Source organism: Bos javanicus, chromosome 9 (genome assembly GCF_032452875.1).
Source record: "Bos javanicus breed banteng chromosome 9, ARS-OSU_banteng_1.0, whole genome shotgun sequence".
Classification (NCBI taxonomy): Eukaryota; Metazoa; Chordata; class Mammalia; order Artiodactyla; family Bovidae; genus Bos; species Bos javanicus.
In genome coordinates this window covers 40047330-40069309 of record NC_083876.1, presented here as the reverse complement: position 1 = coordinate 40069309, position 21980 = coordinate 40047330, and the positions used below count along the sequence as shown (strand labels likewise).

The following is a 21980-nucleotide window of genomic DNA, read 5'->3' as shown; positions in this document are numbered from 1 at the left end:
GACTTAATGCCCTGCATTCTACTAGACAGTAAGGATATGAAATATAAGTAAAAGTCATGTGCAATAAATAATATATTACAAGGTCTATTAGGAGTTATGAACAACATCTCTTGGAACTGTGGATGAAAAACATTTTTCCTGGGCCAAGAGGAAAAAAGTATCAGGGAAAAGAAGATGACATATTATCAGATAATGAAGGGAAATGCACAAGGACCAAAGTAATATTGCCAACAGCACAGAAAACATGAAAGTGCTTGGTATTTTTAAAAATCAGCAATTAGTTTAATAAGCCAAAAACGGGACACATTAAAGCAGATAAGGATGTATTATAATAGACCAGGCAAGATATGAAGTGTGCATTAGGAGGTAGAGAATGGAGATTGGGAATAGGGTTGCTTTAGAAATGTTTCAGGGGTAGAATCAGTAAGACTCAGTGCCTGCTTTGTTAGTGTGTGACAGCAGAGTTGAGGGAAGAATATCTTCTGTTTTGGACACAGCAAAGTGTTTGATGCTGTGAAATATCCATATAATGAATTTCAATAGGCTGTTAAGTATGTGGATGCAGAGGCCAGGCGTGGTCAAGACTGCACATAAAAATTGGGGGTGGAGGTTGAAGTCAAGAGAAAGGCTAAGATAAAGATGTAGACGATTTTGAAACAGAGAGGAAGGATGTTTAAGGGAGTCAGATCGGACTGTATTTTTGTGAAGTCGAGTAAGTTGCCTGCTTTGGTGAAGGGTGTTTTAGTAGTGACAAAATTCTGGAACCATAACTGCCTATAGTATTATTTTTCCCATCAGGTTTCTACCTTTGGTCGTTGACTGGTCTGACCCTACCAGATCTTCGTTTGTCTGTGACACTGCTTCTCCAGCATCACTGTCAACTTCCTGATATCCTACCTGTCCTGCAAAATTTGCCATATTGCTTTGTATTATCTTTGCATTATGTTGACAGATGTATCCTAACATCAGCAACAGGCCAGCAGAATAAAGATGGTGGTATGTTAGGGATAGTTCTAGGGGCCAAGGACACATTTGTGTATACAAAGTCCAACTTCTGTAGCTTATACTTTAATAGAGGGGAGTAGACAATAAATATGTCAAGTGGTGATAAATAAAATGGAGAAAAATAAAGCAGGGTAAAGGGAAAATAGAAAAACCATACAGAGACCTGAAAGGAGAGAGAACAGTTGTATGGCTATCCAGAGAAAGAAAATTGCAAGGAGAGGGAAGAGTTAAGTGCAGAGAGCCTGAAATAGGATTGCCTTTTGGTGAATTCCAGGAATAACAAATGAGCCAGAGAATCTGGAGTAAAGTGAGCACAGGCACAGAGCTAGGTGAAGACAGAGTTGGTAAGGATAAAGGACAGATTATGGAGGGTAAATTCTCAACCAGTTAGATTCAAACTTTTTCATTTTATGATGGCAATTTTGTCATTTCAGCTTTACTGAAATGCAAATCATATATGATATATAACTTCCTTAAAATTTAAAAATATAACTTGAATACCCTAATTAAATTAAAGGAAATTTATTTATAACATGTTTGATATGTAAATAAAGCATGTAGCGATAGCACGTTTTTAATAGTAAATGCTTGAGGCGGGACAATCCAGGAAGACAGCAGTGCCCTATAAAAACTACTTTTGAGAGCCATACTTTCTGAGAACAGCTTGGTAATGAGCCCTGCAGGCCTTCATTCAGCTCTTACCCTAAGCAGAGAAGCTACCAGAGGGTTTAAGAGTGAAAGAGTAACATAATCTGACTAATATTTTAAAAGACTCACACTGGCCTCTTTATGGAGTGAGGTGTGGGTGGACAAGGGCAGAAGCGGGGACTAGTTCAGAGGGTATTACAATAATCCAGGTGCAAGAAGATAAGTTGGACTGAGGTGATAGTGAAAGAGGACTTTGAAAAGTGGGTGAACTCTGGGTGTCCAGAACTGATGGGTTGGATGTACAATGTGAAAGAAAGGAGTCAAGAATAACTCTGGGGATTTTCACCTGAACAGATGTAAGGGTAGAATTATGGTTCACTTAGAGAAGGCTAGAAGGAGTCACTGGAGAAGAAAATGGCAACCCACTCCAGTATTCTTGCCTAGAGAATCCCATGGACAGAGGAGCCTGGTGGGCTACAGTCCATGGGGTCACAAAGAGTCGGACACAACTGAAGTGACTTAGCAGCAGCAGTAGGAGCAGGAGTCACTGAGGAAGGAGAAACCAGAGGTTCCCTTTTTGAATATATTAAGTTTGAAATACCTATTAGACATCCTGGGAGAAAAGATGTTGAGTTGAAAGCTCAGATATATAAATCCCTAGAGTTCAGGGAAGAGATCCAGGCTAGAAAATTGTAATTTATAATTGTTCATGTGGTGGGGTTACATAAGATAGACTACCAGTGATTCTCTGGTGGAGATGAGATTTTTATGTTCATTAGGTTGGAGGATGAATATAAGAGTTAACATAGATAATAACACATAGATTTAGAAGTTTTGGGCCCTGACACCCCCTTCTGTTTCCTCTGCAGTCCCTGACCAAGTCCATCTCGGTACATATCTAATAAAGGTGTGCTGAATAAAGAAGGCATGCTTCTCTTGAATTTGGAACCAGAAGATCAGACGTTTTGAGTTAATAAAAAAGGACTCTCTTTTGGACTCTCTTACATTAAGGCTTTGAGTGGTGTTGACTTAATTAGAAATTTTAATTTGTTCAGATAAGATAGTCAGTGCTTTGGAAGGAAAAACGTTTTGTTATGCATTCTAACCCCTATAACTGTTTACATTATGTACTTTTATTAGCCTTTGATTATTAGAATGATTAATCATAAAGTACTAGTGTAATCTTCATAAAATTGGTGTTAAGATGGCTAGTGTGACCTTAATGTAATTTCTAAAATATAGTAATTACTTGTCATATCTTTAGTGTTCATTTGCTTTTCTTATAGGAAGATTTGGAGACTGGAGTTCACCTTGACCCTGCTGTCAAAGAGGTTCAGTATAATCCTACGTATGAGACCATGTTTGCTCCTGAGGTAAGAAAATGTATTAGATTAAGAGTGTACTTTGCTGAAGTATTTAAATTGTTGTTTTAGTTGCTAAGCCAATTCTTTTGTGACCCCATGGACTGTAGCCCACTAGGCTCCTCTGTCCATTGGATTTCCCAGGCAGTAATACTAGAGTGGGTTGCCATTTCTTTATCTAGGGGATCCCTGACCTAGGGATCGAACCCACATCTCCTGCTTAGCAGGTGGATTCTTTACCACTGAGCCCCCTGGGAAGCCCATACTTAGGTACATAAACAGTTGGTGAATTTTTCAAAGTTTTCTCATGAAAGTACACCGTTTAAACTGTCAGAAAATATCTCCTGTTATATGTTACTTATATCTCAATTTAAAAAAGAAGGGAAAATACATCCTTCTATTCTCCAAAAGTTAAATAGTACACTTTTGTAAGGATATATCTAACTCTTAGAGGCAGACTTAGCTAACATCTTCCTCTCAGTGTTGATAAGGGAGTGTTACAAGTTAACTGAGGGAAAAAATTGTGGTTGATTAGCATCATTAATGCATAGTATATTATGAAACATCTAGTGACGAATGCTGCTGTGTTAAACAATAAAAAGAGATGCCATGCTGACGTGGTCATGGCTCAAAATAGTCACACTGTTTATTGCTTGCTCTGAGTCAGACATCTTATGAATTCTTTTTCTTGATGATAAATGGTGATGGAAGCACTAAAAAAGCTGAAGAAAAAAAAAAAACAAATAATGAAAACTGTCGGAAAGCCTTTGTAGAAAAGATTAGATTTCTAGATATTTAGCCTTTAAAAAGGAGAAAAGAATGCTTGATTGATAAAATACAGATGTCAGAAAAAGATCATTATAAAAAGTAGTAATAATACCAGTTCAGTAGCAGGATCTTTCAGAGCATTTTAAAAATAGAGATGAGGAGCTGTATCTTATTGATCCTGGTAGAGAAAAAAGTACTTTTTAATGTTTATTCATTTTTTGGCATATAGTCATTGCCCTTTTTTTTTTTTTTTTTGATAGGCTATTTCATGTAATCTTTGCCTGCTTAGGTTTCCACGGTCACTTAAAATTCGGCAGTGGCACCGTGTAGTGCCTCCAAGGGTGTCAGTGCTAGTGCTCTGGGTATTCTCTTAAGTGTGCAATAAGCGAAAATCTCATTCTCATGCTCTCGAGAGTGGTACAATTTTATTTTATTCCATTATTTCTTAAATCCTTATACCTGTTGAATTATAGGCTGTTTCCTAGCTCTTGGCACCATTTTAGCTGGTGCTTTAAAGAGAGGTAGTATATTATATATATGTTTTTATTATGTATATATATATTTTTTTAATGTAAAGTACTTCAGTTTAGCCACTGAATTCAGAAAATGAGAAAATTTGAAAGTGACATGATGTGTGACATTCTTCTGTTAGTGTATTTCCTATAAAGCCTGTTTTTCTTAAAATTTTAGATCCTGTGCATAACTAACATACTGCTATGTGATTATTTTTCAAAACTTTCAAGAAAAATTCAAAAGGTCAAAAAATTTGGGATGCTATTGACAAGACAGTACGTTTATCATTCTTGTTTTGGGGGTTATCAGTCCTTTAATTTTTTGTTCTCCCCCCACCCTATGTTAGGGAACCTCACATTAGATGTATCAGTTGGTTTATGTTAGGAACATTTCAATGCTTATTGTCAACAATTTAAGAAAATAGTGATGAGACTGAAAAATGAAGAAAAATTAGTTTTATAAAGAAATTGTCTGTGACATAAATTACCGACTTTGAACTTTTTGACTAGAATCTGCATAACTTGCCAAAGTCTGGAAAGTGTTACCAGAGCTTTCCTAGATGAAATTCAAGTTCTCATGATTTGAAAATCCATCATTAGAAACAAGATTTAATCCCTTTCCTCATGCTAGTGTTTACCAGAGAGGATATGCCACGTGTTTTTTTGTTTTGTTTTGTTTTTAAGAAAAAAAAAAGAGAGAGACCAGACTATTTTCTATAGTGTGTGTAACTAGCAATTTTTTTTTTGAATGACCAACCAATACAGTCCAGGTTAACAACATAAGATGTGGGGCTACACAGACCACTTATTAGTTCTTTTGTGATCTTAAATTATCTTATTTTTTTTCATAGGTAAAATGAAGATTATTTCTGTTTACTAAATTATAAAAATAAATGAGATAAGATATGTTGTGCTTAGGAAACTCTCTGGTACAGAATAATAAGCATTTAATAAATTATAGCCTTTATTATTATTTATGTTAATATTATTGACATTGATGGCTAGGTAGGCCTTTAGAGGAAAGGTTCTAGGCAGAAGGGAACAGCATAAGCCAAATCACAAAATATAAAGAACAGTAGTGCTTTAGTCATTATTAGTAGAGGGGAACAGGCTAAGACTAGAACAGCACTTTGTACAGAAGGTATTGCACAAGCTGTGGGGGCCAAGGTAGCGAGTTTGGTCTTGATTTAATAGATGAGTTTTTAGGAAGATTTATTTTAAAGATTTGCATGATGGAAAAGAACAGGGATGGAGACTAATGAAATAAAACAACCACTTATAACTCTATGGCAGGTACCACCCTGAAGGATTTGTATGCCTTATCTCCTTTAGCCCTCTCTACGACCCTATGAAGTACTTGTATTCCTATTTTAGAGTGAGGAATTTAACTGAGATTATACTGCCTGCAGGTGCCATATTTGGGGATATGATCATTCTTAACAATCACTCCATAACTATGAGACCATTTAGAAGGCCACAGTGTAGTTTGCAGTTTTGACTATTATAAATTAACAAATTGCTATTTTATTTTGGATCCACTTAGAGAAAAGTATATTTGTTAGCTTCTCTAGAAGCCCATAAGCCTCAGAGAAAATTTCAGACTCCTTAAAATAACACTACTTTTAAGAATAGAAGAAATATAAAAGTTTAGAGGGGGGAAATGCCAGTTACTGTTTAAGATCTGACCAGAAGGGCTGCTGTAAATATTAATGTTAGAATGGGCTTCAGAAGTCAGATAGATGAGAACTTTTATTTTACAGATGAGGAAACTGAGGTTCAAGGTCATAGATCACTAATAAAATATGCTATTGTAATATTTAAACTGTGCTTATGTCTTACAAGATTGAGGTATTCTGCCAATAAAATTGAATTGCGGTGATCTTTTCCAAAATTGTAGAAAATAATAATATACTCTTCTCACCTTAAAATTGTTTATAAATGTTTTATACATTGATTACTGCAATAAATATTCATGAAAAACTTAGCAACAATCTAAGAATAATTACTTGTTCAATAACTTAGGGTTTTTTTTTCCTATCTGTGAACTTACAGTTTTATTTCATATAGTCAATTTTTACTTAATGAAATTTCTTAATTCCTGTGGTGTTATAATATACTACTAAGGCATGCATGCTAAGTCACTTTAGTCATGTCCAACTCTTTGTGACCCTGTGAGCCATAACCCTCCAGGCTTCTCTGTCCGTGAGATTCTCCAGGCAAGAATACTGGAGTGGGTTGCCATGCCCTCCCCCAGGGCATCTTACCGACCCAGGGATCGAATCCATGTCTCTTAGTCTCCTGCACTGGCACGTGGGTTCTTTACCTCTAACACCACCGGGGAAGCCCCATACTACTAAGGCATCAACCCTCAAGTACTCTGCCTGCTAAAAACGTGAGAACCATTGCCTTATAATACATGGTCTCTTAGATTTATCAGCTAATGCCTTAAATTAAAAATGCTTTTCTCCTAAGTTTATAAATAAAGCACTGCTTCACTCAAATGAAAGCTTGCTTACCTCAGAAACATTTTCTTTTTTGGTACAATGGCTGAATTAATACTTAAATACGTATATTTTATATGGGAGATTTACAATTGCAGTTGACTACAGTGTACTTCTGTACTGGGCTGGGAAAGATTGAGGCCAGGAGGAGAAGGGAGCAACAGGATGAGATGGTTGGATGGCATCACTGATTCAATGGACATGAGTCTGAGCAAACTCTGGGAGATAATGAAGGACCGGGAAGCCCGTGTGCTATATAGTCCATGGGGTCGCAGAGAGTCGGACACAACTGAGCAACTGAACTGAACAGTGTACTTCAGTATTATCTGAGCTAAAAACTATTGAATACTCATACCTAATTAACTTGAATATCTATTTTTAAAAATCATTTGAATATATATTTACACTTAAACTGGGTTAACTACCAAAAATTGAAAAGAAGCATTTACAAATCAGCTTTGTATATTTTTAAATAGGCATTGTTTTATTTTTTAATGGCTAACCTAGAATTAAGAGTTGCATATTCACACAGAACAGGAACATCTGGGAGAATAATTGGTAAGAGCTGAGCCCTGCTGAATAACATTCTCTGGCTTCCTCTTTTGACATACAATATCTTTGAAGTAAGCTCTGATGGCTGCCAGTAACCAGAAAGTTAAGGAGAGCTAGACGTTGATGAATCCTACCCCAGACAGCTGCCTGTCTCAGTGGAAGATTTTGTCGTTGTTGTTGTCACAGCTTCAATTCAGTTCAGTTTAGTTCAGTTGCTCAATCGTGTCCGACTGTTTGCAACCCCATGAATCGCAGCACGCCAGGCCTCCCTGTGTATCACCAACTTCCGGAGTTTACCCAAACTCATATCCATCGAGTCCGTGATGCCATCCAAGCATCTCATCTTCTGTTGTCCCCTTCTCCTCCTGCCTGCAATCCCTCCCAGCATCAGAGTCTTTTCCAATGAGTCAACTCTTTGCATGAGGTGGCCAAAGTATTGGAGTTTCAGCTTTAGCATCACAGTCCTTCCAGTGAACACCCAGGACTGATCTCCTTTAGAATGGGCTGGTTGGATCTCCTTGCAGTCCAAGGGACTCTCAAGAGTTTTCTCCAACACCACAGTTCAAAAGCATCAATTCTTCGACGCTCAGCCTTCTTCATAGTCCAACTCTCACATCCATGCATGACTACCGGAAAAACCATAGCCTTGACTAGACGGACCTTTGTTGGCAAAGTAATGTTTCTGCTTTTTAATATGCTATCTAGGTTGGTCATAACTTTCCTTCCAAGGAGTAAGTGTCTTTTAATTTCATGGCTGCAATCACCATCTGCAGTGATTTTGGAGCCCCAAAAAATAAAGTCTGACACTGTTTCCACTGTTTCCCCCTCTATTTCCCATGAAGTGATGGGATCAGATGCCATCTGATTTTTTGAATTTTCTGAATGTTGAGCTTTAAGCCAACTTTTTCACTCTCCTCTTTCACTTTTATCAAGAGGCTTTTGAGTTCCTCTTCACTTTCTGCCATAAGGGTGGTGTCATCTGCGTATCTGAGGTTATTGATATTTCTCCTGGCAATCTTGATTCCAGCTTGTGCTTCTTCCAGCCCAGCGTTTCTCATGATGTACTCTGCATATAAGTTAAGTCCAAGCACATATAAATTTTCAGACTGTGTTAAGAATAGCACCACAGCTTTCAGTGGCTATGAAGCTGGGCATATCCCAGCCAGGAGTAGGACGTCAGATCTAATTGTCCTTTCAGCTTTTCAACCCTCCCTTGAAGCCCCTCAATAAAATGGTTTGATTAAAAAAAAAAGAATAGTACCACCAGATATACTTTACTGGAATATATGGATCTATATTCTTATGGAAATCATAGTTCATAACACTGAGAATTTTTTTGTAAAAGATGGACAGTTTGACATGTATGACCTGTAGAAGAATTATTCTCTTTTTGTAAAATCTTAATAAAATTAGACTATGGAAATGTACTTTCCTTTTTCAAATCAGAAGTTATAAGCGTAATGATTGGTAATTAATTATACATGATAGGAGTAATGATATGGGCAATGGAGATTTTTATTGTTTTAGAATTTTTTTATCCCCAGAAATATCACATGCCGCTTTGCAGATGTTAACTGGCTATAGCAATTAGATCATCTGGAAAACTTAAGTTGTTTCATTATCTTTAATCTAATGAATGTTCTTATTTTTGTAATAAATTTAATAACTAAATGAAGTTAACTGTAACTTCCAGCATTCAGCAATCTTAATTTTTTTTCCCCTGCATTTCCACCTATCAGCACAGGAAGAAGTAATACGGGCTGTGAAGTCTTGACCTATCCTACATTTTAATTAGAGTAAATAGTAATAAAATCTTTATCTATAAATTAGATATCTTAAGATTGAATCATTTTAAACCTAGAAATGGAAGCTGTCAATAGAAAGGAATATTATAGTAATTTATTTTCTTCTAAAGCAGAAAAAATTATACGGCAAATCTAACTTTTAAATTCAGACTTTTGTGCATAGTATAATGTTGATATATAGAGAACACAGCATTCTGGTTAAGAAAAGGTCAGTAGTTTATATTTATGGCTTTGGAAGTATATAATGGAAAAGGTGGTTTCTCATGGTAGTGACCTAAGATGTTCTAACATCAGAATCTTTCTAACATCATGACAGTTCTAACATCATAACAGTTGACCTGTATAGTTCTATGGTTTCCAAAGTGGGAAGTTCATTTTATTCTTTATTTTAAAACTGAAAAGAACTGAATTTTCCTAATACTTTTTTTAATAGCATTAAGCAAATTATTGACTCTGGGCAGGTAAGATATGTCATCTTGACTTTTTTTTCATTTCTAACATGAGAAAGAGAATACCTCTCTAACTTTCCAGAATTTGTGTATGCTGCTGCTGCTGCTGAGTCGCTTCAGTCGTGTCCGACTCTGTGCAACCCCATAGACCGTAGCCCACCAGGCTCCCCCGTCCCTGGGATTCTCCAGGCAAGAACACTGGAGTGGGTTGCCATTTCCTTCTCCAATGCATGAAAGTGAGAAGTGAAAGTGAAGTCGCTCAGTCGTGTCCAACTCTTAGCAACCCCATGGACTGCAGCCCACCAGGCTCCTCCATCCATGGGATTTTCCAGGCAAGAGTACTGGAGTGGGGTGCCATTGCCTTCTCCGGAATTTGTGTATACATCAAATTAAATAACATTTGGAAAGCCATTCTGGAACTCAAAACATTGTAAACAAATAGGTAATAATAGCACTATTTTGTGTAACTTTCAGACATTCATAGTGTGACTTTTCAGAGTGGAAAAGTTGTGTTTACATTTGTAATGTCTTTTCCTAGGACTTTTTCAAGCAGTTTACTTTTATTGTCTATTTCCTGTCTTCTTCCCCCAGTCAGGCTTTGATTAATCTTTCCTTCATTAGTGCTTTCTATATGCCAGACAGTATGGAAAGTATGAGGGTTCTAAGTCTGCACCTTTGAGAAACTCATAATCAAGTAGCAGAGAAACATATGTTTTTGTAATTATATCACCACTCCAAAAATCCCCAAATCATGGTTTAGACAAAACTATAGTGAGTTTCAATTATCTGGAGCAACACTATCAAATAGAACTTCCTGCAGTGGTGAAAATGTAGTAATCAATAATTGTATGTGGCTGTTGGGCTCTTGAATATGGCTAGAATGACTGTAGAACTGAATATTTTAATTAATTTAAACTTAAATAGCTGCATATAGAGTGAGCTAATTGCTCTCCTGTGCTAGTGGCTGACAAACAGTGCTAACAAGCCACTGACTGGTTGTCCTAAATCGTGTGAGGGGAGCAAGTCTGCAAATAGGTTAATCGGCCCCTGATAATTTAGAGTTGAAAATACACTGTGCAATAATTCTACTCATTCTATTGAGAATTTTTTTATTGTTTTTTTCCTCATAACATTGCAGTTTGGACCAGAAAATCCCTTCAGAACCCAGCAAATGGCTGCCCCTAGAAATATGCTTTCTGGATATGCTGAACCAGCCCATATCAATGATTTTATGTTTGAACAGCAAAGAAGAACTTTTGCCACTTATGGTAAGGTGATAAGAGAGTTCAAGTTAAACCTTATTAGAAATGATGTGTGTGTGTGTGTGTGTGTGTGTAATAATCAATTTTATCTTCTGGCTTTTTAAATTTATTAATCTGGATGCCTTAAAAGGGTAATGTGTTTTCTTATACATATCTGTAAATATACAGATGGGAAGGCGCACTAGTGTTTTTAGCTGTCATTCTAAACCTGCTCTGATTTCTGAATACTAGAAATATTCTGCAGTCTTAAAAACAGAATGTTTTCTGTTCTACTTTTTGATAGCACTTCTTACTGAATGACTGTTATATGCAGATTGCTATTGAAATTGGTTAATAACAGGATAGACTGAAGAGTATTCTTGCCTGGAGAATCCCATGGACAGAGGAGCCTGGCAGGCTGCAGTCCATAGGGTCGCAAGAGTTGGACAGGACTTAGCGACTAAAGAGGGAGAGAGTCTTAAGAGTTATATTTTAATTTTTTTATGTACTGGTTGACTTCACTCTCTTTCTCAAATCTTCTCTCTGAAAAGTTTTCTGTTGATTACTGAGGGATATCAAGAAATGGAATGGCTACAAGTTAACGTGTATACAAAGCTGGGAATCCCCTCTGAAAGAAGATGGTCTTTATAATATTGTCCTTGTTGGTTCTACAGAACAGAAGTCTGGTCACTTATATCAGATTTGTTCATATTTGGTGGTGTGTTTTCTTTCTCTTCCTATAATCTACATGTGTAGGTTGAGAGATACATTGATCACCTTCTGCTTTGAAGAACTTTTTGGTAGAGTGATTAAGCAAAGTAACTGAGAATGTTTTTATGCCTGTTGTAGTTGTAATCTTTTTCTGTCCTATCTGCCATTAACTTCCATTATTTTAAGGGAGGGCCCCGCAAAAGTTAAGAAAGCAGTATCATGTGAAATATGTATGCAGTGATGCTTTTTAATAATAGTTGTTTTCGCTAAAAAATGACATAAATTTTAAACATTTAGGAAAGAGGGAAAAAAGGTTACCTATAACCCTACCATACTGATATGCCTACTTTTAGTGAAATTTATTCCTCCAAGTCTTTTTTATTATACATATTTTGTATTATAAAGCTATAATCCTTCTAAACTGAAAATTTTGCAGCTTTTTTTAAATCAATATTCTGTCATAAGCATTTTTCAGTGTTACTTTATAATCTCAAAGCTTATTATTTTTAAGAGCTATGTAATACCCTCTGATTGGTTTTATCTCAATTTACTTAATTATTCTAATATTGGAAAGGGTTTCTTTTTTTTTCTAGTTTTTAAAGAGTGATGTAAACTGATTCACTGAATTAGTTTAGAGGTTTAGTACATATAGTCTTAGTTGTTTATCCACAATATATTGGAAACTGGTTGTAAAAAAGATTGTCATATATTAAATTATATTTCACCAAGCCAGGTGACAAAATTCATAGTGAAAGACTCTATACCTCTAAAATCTCCAAAAAGAGTTCAATAACACTTCCAGTCCAACAAAATAAATGCATTGTACCCATTGCTTACATATAAGAGATTCCATGTAAACCTAAAATATATGTGCAGTACATAAAAATCAACCCTGTTACATCATGAATTTATTATATCCTAGCCTATAATGAAACAAACTTATAAAGATTTTGCATATTTTTTTTAGACTTTAGAAAGAAGGGCCTTAAGCAATAGCTTAGATAGTTTAAATCTTTAAACAAGTAAAAGTCAGTGCAGATACCTACAAAGTTCATACAGATACCTACTTTTCTTAAGCTATCCTATAGCAAGAGTAAGCATTTAGAGCTATTCAGTTGGCTTTAGGCCTAGATTCAGAAATAGCTTATTTGGGGGGAAAAAATAGCTGATTTTTTTTTTTTTTTTGCCTCTTCCATCAAGAGAGAGTGGGCTAGGACACAGAATGAACTATTTAGTGAGTTAAAGACATAAAAAGTGAATGTGGGATATACTATGTTAGGCAGCCTGGAGTAAAAAAGTAGCCTCTTGCAAACTAAGAAATGTATGGTCTTATGGAAGTCTTAGAACTGAGCACCATTTATTTGAACTTAAACTAGTAAACAAGTTAACCAACCTCAGGTTTAGCAGCCTTTTTTTTTTTTCCCCTCCAGGTAATAAGCAAGTATAACTTTGTGTTAATTTAAAAGTTTTATCATTTTTTCATGAAAAATTCTTGTCTAGCTCCAGATCCTATCTACTTGTTTCTTCTCACTCTTATATATGGAATGTAAAGCTACAGACCTTTCTGTTATCTTCTCCAATGTGCTTAGTACCAGGGAGCAAACCTTCCTGAGACCTTGTACTAGTGTTACATGAGACATGAAGGAGATGGCACAGGAATTCAGCATTACCCAAGTCTCATACTTATCACTCTGTAACTCTGCTGTGATACAGAACAAACATTAACCCTACATTTCTTCCCATTTTTAAACGGTTGTAGCAGTGTTGTAATCTAAGTGTATTATCTAGTTTATCACAGCCACCTTTACTCCTTATCTGAGAAGATAGTCTCATTTATTGTATCGTCCTACTCACTTATGCTACTGTTCTGTTTTTAGCTCCCATTTTTGGTGTTTATCTGAGTTCTTAGTCTCTCAGTGGTTTGTGTGAATTCTTTTGTCCTATTCTTCCTTTTCTTCTTGGCTTCCTAGCCTGTTCCTTCAGGTTAATGATTCTGAATAGAAACATGGCCCACGAAGAATTGGTATTCAGAGTATGAGTGGACAGGTGAATGTGATAAAGTGATAACTCTTTTGGAGATAAGCTCAGAGAGATCCAACACAATGAAGGCCTTTAAAATTATCTTGAGCTGCCCGTCACAGGCAACTTTACAATTGAAAATTTGGTTTGCTTTTGATAGAATTATTGTTATGTACATCTTGATGATAAAAGAATCTGTGACACTTTCAGAAAATAAGGAAGAAATAAGGTCACAAGAAGACAAACAAAAGAAGCTATTTTCAACATCTTGGGAAGGAAAATGTAAAATGAGTAAATGTGCATAGAATTAAAATGAATTGTAAATGGGAAAAAATGGAATCAGTAATTTGTACGTTTTTCCTTTCAGGTTATGCATTGGACCCTTCATTAGATAATCATCAAGTGTCTACTAAGTATATTGGTTCTGTAGAAGAAGCTGAAAAAAATCAAGGTAACTTATTTGAAATATTTAATATCAAATATACATAATTATACTTATTGTTTGTAAGTTGACTTTGGAAAGTAGGGAAAGAACTAGTATTTAATTTAACTCCTGATTTTTTTAAACTTGAGACAGTAGAGTGATATAGTTTAGAGCAATGTATTTATATAGTTAGTGTAGAGCTTGCTTTTGCCCCTTATTAGGTGTGCAGCCTTGTAGGGAAGATAGTCATACCTATGGCAGGGAGGGTGAGTTCTTGGCACAGTGCCAACATTGTAGAAATCATTTAAGAAATGAAAATGAATGTATAACTAATTTTAGCGATTTATTTCTCAACACTAATGTAAAGCTCCATTTTAACAGAGCAGAAAAAAATATCATTGTGCATATCTGTGGAAATTGCCTTTAAGGGTTGCTTTGAAGCCGAGTTTGAATATGTGTTTTAAAACATATGTTTGTGCCTGTGTTCATTTTGTACTTACTATAAGACAAAGCATCATACTCTAAATGTTAACTTGCCACAAAGCTCATCAGCCCCTTGGAATCTTATACATAAAATGTTGGATAGAAAAAGAATATGCTATTTGTATGAGGGCACTTAGTAACTCTATAGCCTATATGATCAAGCTGCCTTTGGTTTATGAGCTAGATTGTTGTAAAAATAGGATTTTAACAACCTTTTGTTATAACACAGCCTAAAGGAAACTGATTTGAATTAATATAGGTAAGTTTTTCTCTTTGTTAGACCTCTACAAGTTACATCTTTATGTAGCTAAATTCTCAGTTAACAGTGAAATTTTGACTATGGCTCTGGTAAACCTTTCTTTTTCCAATTTAATGACTACACACAGCATGCCACTTTCTATTGATCAAATGAGAATCCCAACTAGAAACATCCTCTTTCTTCCTGTTAAGATTTATGATATTAGAGGTCCAGTTTAGATTGAGTTCACTTGGAAGAAATACAGATTCTTGTGAAACCTTCTTTATATTGTTGCATTATAATATAGTGAAGCAAGGAACACTTATTAATGAAATTTTATCTAATTTGGCTTTAAATTAGAAATTTGTTTATTCTTGCTTTCAGAGGTAAATTTTCCATTACTTAACATTATTAAATTGCTGTTTCTTTCAGAAAGTGGTAAAATCTACTGATAAAGGTCTGTGATTAATTAAAAAGATTGTGTACCATGGCAGGATTACATAGCTGAGTCTTTTTTTCACATATATTAGAATTTGTAAAATACTGCAGTTGCAGCAGTAGAAATCTGCTTTGCCCAGAAGATTGAGTCTCTCTATATATAGCATGAGTCCATATGTCTGGATTCATATAGCTTTTATTTTGTGTTTTAAATAAATCTATGAAAATATATGTGTGTGTGTATATCTTTAGGAAATACCCATATTTGTGATTTCTTTTTAATGTAGGTTTAACTGTGTTTGAAACTGGTCAGAAGAAAATAGAAAAGAGGAAAAAATTTAAAGAAAATGATGCATCTAATATTGATGGTTTCTTGGGACCTTGGGCAAAATATGTGGACGAAAAAGATGTAGCCAAACCTTCAGAAGTAAGCTTTGACATTTTTCACTGCCGGTTCAACTGTATGCTATGTCTCAATGAAGGATATCTGTGTTAATAAATGAGGTTTCCTTAGAGAACTAAATGACTCATCAGAATTTCTCTGCCTTAGTTAACTGAGAAAATACTATAAGATTCCTTTGTTTTTCTTTGGAATAATTTTTGTTTATATTTTTCTGATTTATTTTCTTCCATAATTTTTAGCTAAAATATAGTATTGAACAATTGGTAATAAAAATCACCCTGATAATACTATTAAGGTGCCATGGAGGTTGCTTTTCTGATACCAATGTTCAGATAGTAATTACAAAATCAGCCTTTCTATGATTTTAGAATTGATGATGGGTTTATTTAATTTTTTTAAAATTTTAACAAAGTAGTATCAGATCAGATCAGTCACTCAGTCGTGTCCGACTCTTTGCGACCCCATGAAGTGCAGCACGCCAGGCCTCCCTGTCCATCACCAACTCCCGGAGTTCACTCAGACTCACGTCCATCGAGTCAGTGATGCCATCCAGCCATCTCATCCTCTGTCATCCCCTTCTCCTCTTGCCCCCAATCCCTCCCAGCATCAGAGTCTTTTCCAATGAGTCAACTCTTCGCATGAGGTGGCCAAAGTACTGGAGTTTCAGCTTTAGCATCATTCCTTCCAAAGAAATCCCAGGGCTGATCTGCTTCAGAATGGACTGGTTGGATCTCCTTGCAGTCCAACGGACTCTCAAGAGTCTTCTCCAACACCACAGTTCAAAAGCATCAATTCTTCGGCGCTCAGCCTTCTTCACAGTCCAACTCTCACATCCATACATGACCACAGGAAAAACCATAGCCTTGACTAGACGAACCTTTGTTGGCAAAGTAATGTCTCTGCTTTTGAATATGCTATCTAGGTTGGTCATAACTTTCCTTGCAAGGAGTAAGCGTCTTTTAATTTCATGGCTGCAGTCACCATCTGCAGTGATTTTGGAGCCCAGAAAAATAAAGTCTGACACTGTTTCCACTGTTTCCCCCTCTATTTCCCATGAAGTGATGGGACTGGATGCCATGATCTTCGTTTTCTGAATGTTGAGCTTTAAGCCAACTTTTTCACTCTCCACTTTCACTTTCATCAAGAGGCTTTTTAGTTCCTCTTCACTTTCTGCCATAAGGGTGGTGTCATCTGCATATCTGAGGTTATTGATATTTCTCCTGGCAATCTTGATTCCAGCTTGTGTTTCTTCCAGTCCAGCATTTCTCATGATGTACTCTGCATAGAAGTTAAATAAGCAGGGTGACAATATACAGCCTTGATGTACTCCTTTTCCTATTTGGAACCAGTCTGTTGTTCCATGTCCAGTTCTAACTGTTGCTTCCTGACCTACATACAAATTTCTCAAGAGGCAGATCAGATGGTCTGGTATTCCCATCTCTTTGAGAATTTTCCACAGTTTATTGTGATCCACAGAGTCAAAGGCTTTGGCATAGTCAATAAAGCAGAAAAAGATGTTTTTCTGGAACTCTCTTGCTTTTTCCAGTAGTATATCTATATATGTGTTCTTCATAATACTATGAAATGTATAAAGTAAAACTATAAAACCCTACCTTGCCCTCTCCACCTCCTAATCCTACTGTCTCTATGAGCCAGTCCCTATTCTAGGTCTTAGGGATACAGCAATGAACAAGATTAAGAGAAAATCCTGTCCTCAGGATGCTTACTTTCTATCTCTATCTCATATCCAATTATCTCAGTAATACACATATGCTGCTCTTTATTTATTTTGACTTCTCAGTTACTATAAGGATTTATTACTACCCTATCTTCCTTTTGGATCTTCCCTGGTGGCTCAGATGGTAAAGCGTCTGCCTACAATGCGGGAGACCTGGGTTCAATACCTGGGTCGGATAGATCTCCTGGAGAAGGAAATGGCAACCCACTCCAGTATTCTTACCTGGAAAATCCCATGGACGGAGGAACCTGGTTAGGCTACAGTCCATGGGGTCGCAAAGAGTCAGACACAACGATTTCACTCACTTTATCTTCCTTTTGGGCTTCCTTCATGGCAGAATCTGGTAAAAAAAAAATATATATCTGCCTGCAATGCAAGAGACCCAGGTTTGATCCCTGGGTCGAGGAGATGCCCTAGAGAAGGAAATAGCAACCCACTCCAATATTCTTGCCTGGGAAACCCCATGGACAGAGGAGCCTGGTGGGCTACAGTTCATGGGATCACAAAAGTTGGACATGACTTAGCGACTATCCACCACCACCCACTTCCTTTTACTGCTCTTCCCGTAAAAGTTGTGTCACAAATCTGTAGTCATTGCTTATATCCTTATGACTATTAAAAGCTGTTTATGAAGAACATTGTTTACTCAAATTCACTGTATTTCTGGTATATACTAGGTTTTCTAATTACCTCATTTTTTTCACTTACATAATTATCGTAATACATTAAATTACTCCTAGCTGTTCTAGAAGGAGAGGTTTTGTATTAAATGAGTTTAAAAGTTCAAAAACACTGTGTGTTTAATGCCATTTTGTAATCTGCCTAAGAGTTGAGATTGTTATCCTGGGAGATATACTTGCAGCTATTGCTTCACCAAAAAAGTGCACCTCCTTGTAAAGCATTTATGATCAGCAGTGGCCAGGATGGGGTTCTGGAACATCCATTTTAAAAATTCACTCCTTAATTTCCTTAGGAAGAACAAAAAGAATTGGATGAAATTACAGCAAAGAGGCAGAAGAAAGGCAAACAGGAAGAAGAGAAACCTGGAGAGGAAAAGACAATCTTACATGGTAATATATTTTTTATGCCTCTTCTTTTTTGTGATAAACTTTCAGATATTTACTCTGTTCTCTGTTCATATATTAATTGCCTTTACTAATCAGCTACTGGGAATCATTATATTAAGAATTATATTGGACAATTTGCATCCCAAAGAAATTATAGCAAACTCCTCTGTGTTATAATTAGAGATGGCCACAGATTATTTTTTTGAAGTACTAATGAATTTTTTTTAAAGATAGGTAAAGGAGATTATGGTTCACAATCTGTGCTTCCTTAAGATAAAGTTGACTCTTTTTGGCATATAATTAGTACCCCAGTCATTTTAACCTTTTCTTTTTAACCAAGCCAAATTTTCTCCAGGTATGATCACAGGTATGTTACTAAATAACACTTTTAAAGAATAAACTTTGTTTTTCAGGTAAGTAGATTAGAGATTTACATGCTCATACTTATTTTGATTTGCAGAAGGAAATACATATTCACCAAAATAAATTATAAATATTCTAGACTACCTGGTTTATTACTAACTAGTTATATTGGGGAAATTATGTAGTGGTTACCAGACTATAAAGAATAATCCAGTTCAGATAGTATTGATTACTCTAATGTTATACCACTTATCAAATATATATTTAATGAGGTCATATTTAGTTTTAGTTTCTCAAGCTCTCGTTTTATCTCTAAGGAGTCTGTTTAGTACTGTGTGCTTACAGCCATAATAACAATAACAGCCAACATTTATTGAGTACTTATTCTGTGGAGCATGCTACTAAATGCTTTGATACATATTATACTATGTCATTTAATTCTCAAATGTGACTTCATTGTAAATCTAGTTGAAAGTAGAAAAGAGATTGGAAAAGGAACCAGGAAGGGCATAAGGGAGGAAAACAGGGAAAAGGATAGTTTATATACTTTTGTTTTAACTTCCTTTTAATCCTGTTTTGCTTCTGATTCTTTGCCAGTGACTCATAATGCCCAAGTGTTATCTTTTCTTCTCTCAATAATTATACTGCAGTAGAGTCTTTTGTACACGCTACTAAAACTGGATAAAGGAAGTAAGAGCTTATTTAAAGGTTTGATATTCTCTGGAAATTTAGGGATTCCAAAATACTACCTCTGATTGAAATAATAGCCGTGATTTCAGGCAGTTAAATTTTAGCTGTCTCTTGGTCTTAACATCATCAAAATAGTATTACCTAAATTTTAATATGCAGTGATATCCTTGTGAACCAAGTGTTTATTATTTTAAGAATATAGATTTCATAACTACAGCTTTTATTTGTTCACTGCTTTCTTTTGCCTTCTTGTTTCAGTTAAAGAAATGTATGACTATCAAGGCAGGTCCTATCTTCACATACCTCAGGATGTTGGTGTTAATCTGCGGTCAACTGTGCCACCTGAGAAATGTTATCTTCCCAAAAAACAAATTCATGTGTGGTCTGGACACACAAAGGTAAATGAATTAGTTGTTTTTATTTGTTGTAATGCATTAATATAACAGTGAAGCCAACATAAATCTTCAGCTGTTGATGTGGGACATTCAGTATTTCTAGTGAAGATGTAGAGAAGGGAGATAGAGCAAGGAAGTCATTAAAGATAAACTGGAGTCACTTTGGAGGTACTAACACATGTGAGTCACAAGTGAGTACTCAGTCTTCAGGGTCATCTGATTGGGTCATGACATAAGCATTCATGATTTGGTGTCTTACCCCCTTATGTTAGCCCAGGCCTTCGCTTCCAAGTTCCTGCCATTATCTGCTTCCTGTTGGGCACCAACTCAGTGAGTAGTGGGCTGATACTAGCACCAAAGTCTCAGTAATTTTGCCTTAGCTCTTGGGGTTATCACACTTCAAAGACTAGATGCTCCCTGGTGTATACACTATGATAATACTTAAAGTAATGCAGAGACAAGGCACTTGAAAACTTTGATGTTACTATTCTTTGTCGTATTCACTATTCCAACTGATAATTTCCAGCTCTTAGCAAAGAAGAAAGGAACTAAGTAAAAGAAGGAAGAGGAGCGAGGGCATGAGCAACATGATTGACTCAGAATTCCCCTGGGTGAGGGAGCCACTGATGAAGGTTCAAAAAGGCTTGAAAAGCTTTGTGTCAATAAGGGCTGCTCTTAGAATACTTCTGAAGGTTATTCCAGGGTATGAATTTTAAAATGAAAAAAAAAGTAGTAAATTATGTGGTTTAAAAATACACTGTCTTTCCCTTTTGTTTAATTTTAGCTGAGCTTTGGAATGCTTCTGATTGATAACTGCAATACCTTTTACAGGGCGTCAGTGCAGTCAGATTGTTTCCTCTCTCTGGCCATTTGTTGCTGTCTTGTTCCATGGACTGTAAAATTAAGGTGAGTTTTCAGTAATAGAGTAGAAGTGCTACAAAGCTAGTGCTTTGGTTAAATCTATTTGGTTAATTATAAATAGATCTGAGTTTGTTAGGCAGTTAGAGGCTAATTATTTTCTCTTAAGCTCTGTGAATGCAGCAGTTTATGCAGCATGTTTATGAAACATGTTGATTCAGATATGGCTTTGTAGTCCAATTGGCTAGGCTCTTTGTAAGCTTAGATAGCTGATTAGAACATAATCACTCACGTTAGCTTTAGGCACATGAATATTTAATCACCAATAATGCATTTTTATAGAGGTGTTGGATATGTAATGGAGTTCATTTGTTCCTCAGTACCTTAGAGGTAGAGAGGATATCTGATAGAAATCCCATTTTTAGAGAGTAAATAATATAATTCACTCTTTTTTTCTTCCAAATGCTGGTAGCAGAATTGCTCCCAGCCTCTTTTCCCACTTTATATAGTCTTGGGAAGGTCTACCTTAGTTGATGTTCAGCAATAGTGTGAGGTAGAAAAAAAACTCAGTTGCCAATATATGTCAATTTGATATGGGAAAAGCCTTTTAAAAACTTAAATCTGGTCGAATGGTTTTTATCTTTTATATGTCTTCTGTGTCCAGATCATTATACTGGTCAATAAATATCAACCCTATAGTGGTCTTGGAAAGTTGATTCATGAAAATTTTATCCTTTGTAAATAATTCATGGGTAGTAACAATATATTAATATAAAGGGAACATTTTGTTATGAGAGCAACAATTTAGGCATTTGTCTTGACTTAGTGGTTTAAAATGACAGACCAGCAGCTTGGAGTAGCAAGACTCATTTCCTTTAACTTTCAATTTATACAGACTGTGTTAATTGAGATTAAAGCCTTCTATTTGCCTAGTTAGACCAGCATAGAATTCAATTGAGTTCATGTCTAGGTACACTTTTTGTACATTTATTAGGTACCTATTATTTACAAGGGACTGAGGATAAAAAATTACTTTGGCACTGTTCCTGCTGTTATGGTGATCATTTCATTATGTTGTAAATGATCCGTGTAGAGGAGGTGTTCTGATTTCAGAGAGGAGGCATACCCCAACAGGAAGTGTAAGTAAGGGATGGGTTAGGGGGACTGGACACAGGGAGTAGAGTATGTCTGAGAGGAGTAAATAGAATGCATCGGTATTGTGTGTGCTGAAAACTGCAGGTTCTGAGAGGCATAGAGTGACTACAGTCATAACAGGGGACCAGGTCCAGGCATGTTTTCCTGGTGTGCTGC

The 21980-nt window shown here is 36.0% G+C and overlaps 2 protein-coding genes across 2 annotated transcripts in view; one reads left to right on the top strand and one right to left on the bottom strand.

The window, feature by feature from the left end:
• The window catches only part of CDC40 (cell division cycle 40), a 48161-nt gene that overhangs the window by 9542 nt on the left and 16639 nt on the right, over window positions 1-21980 (top strand). The window contains exons 3-9 of the mRNA XM_061427585.1: window positions 2940-3026; window positions 10740-10869; window positions 13940-14023; window positions 15443-15582; window positions 18270-18366; window positions 19675-19814; window positions 20643-20717. Coding sequence (XP_061283569.1) covers window positions 2940-3026; window positions 10740-10869; window positions 13940-14023; window positions 15443-15582; window positions 18270-18366; window positions 19675-19814; window positions 20643-20717 — 753 coding nt within the window. The remainder of the gene's footprint in view (window positions 1-2939; window positions 3027-10739; window positions 10870-13939; window positions 14024-15442; window positions 15583-18269; window positions 18367-19674; window positions 19815-20642; window positions 20718-21980) is intronic.
• Window positions 17333-21980, bottom strand: part of METTL24 (methyltransferase like 24) — a 153753-nt gene continuing 149105 nt past the window's right edge. The window contains exon 6 of the mRNA XM_061427608.1: window positions 17333-17636. Within this exon, the coding sequence (XP_061283592.1) occupies window positions 17625-17636 (12 nt within the window). The 3' untranslated portion in view covers window positions 17333-17624. The remainder of the gene's footprint in view (window positions 17637-21980) is intronic.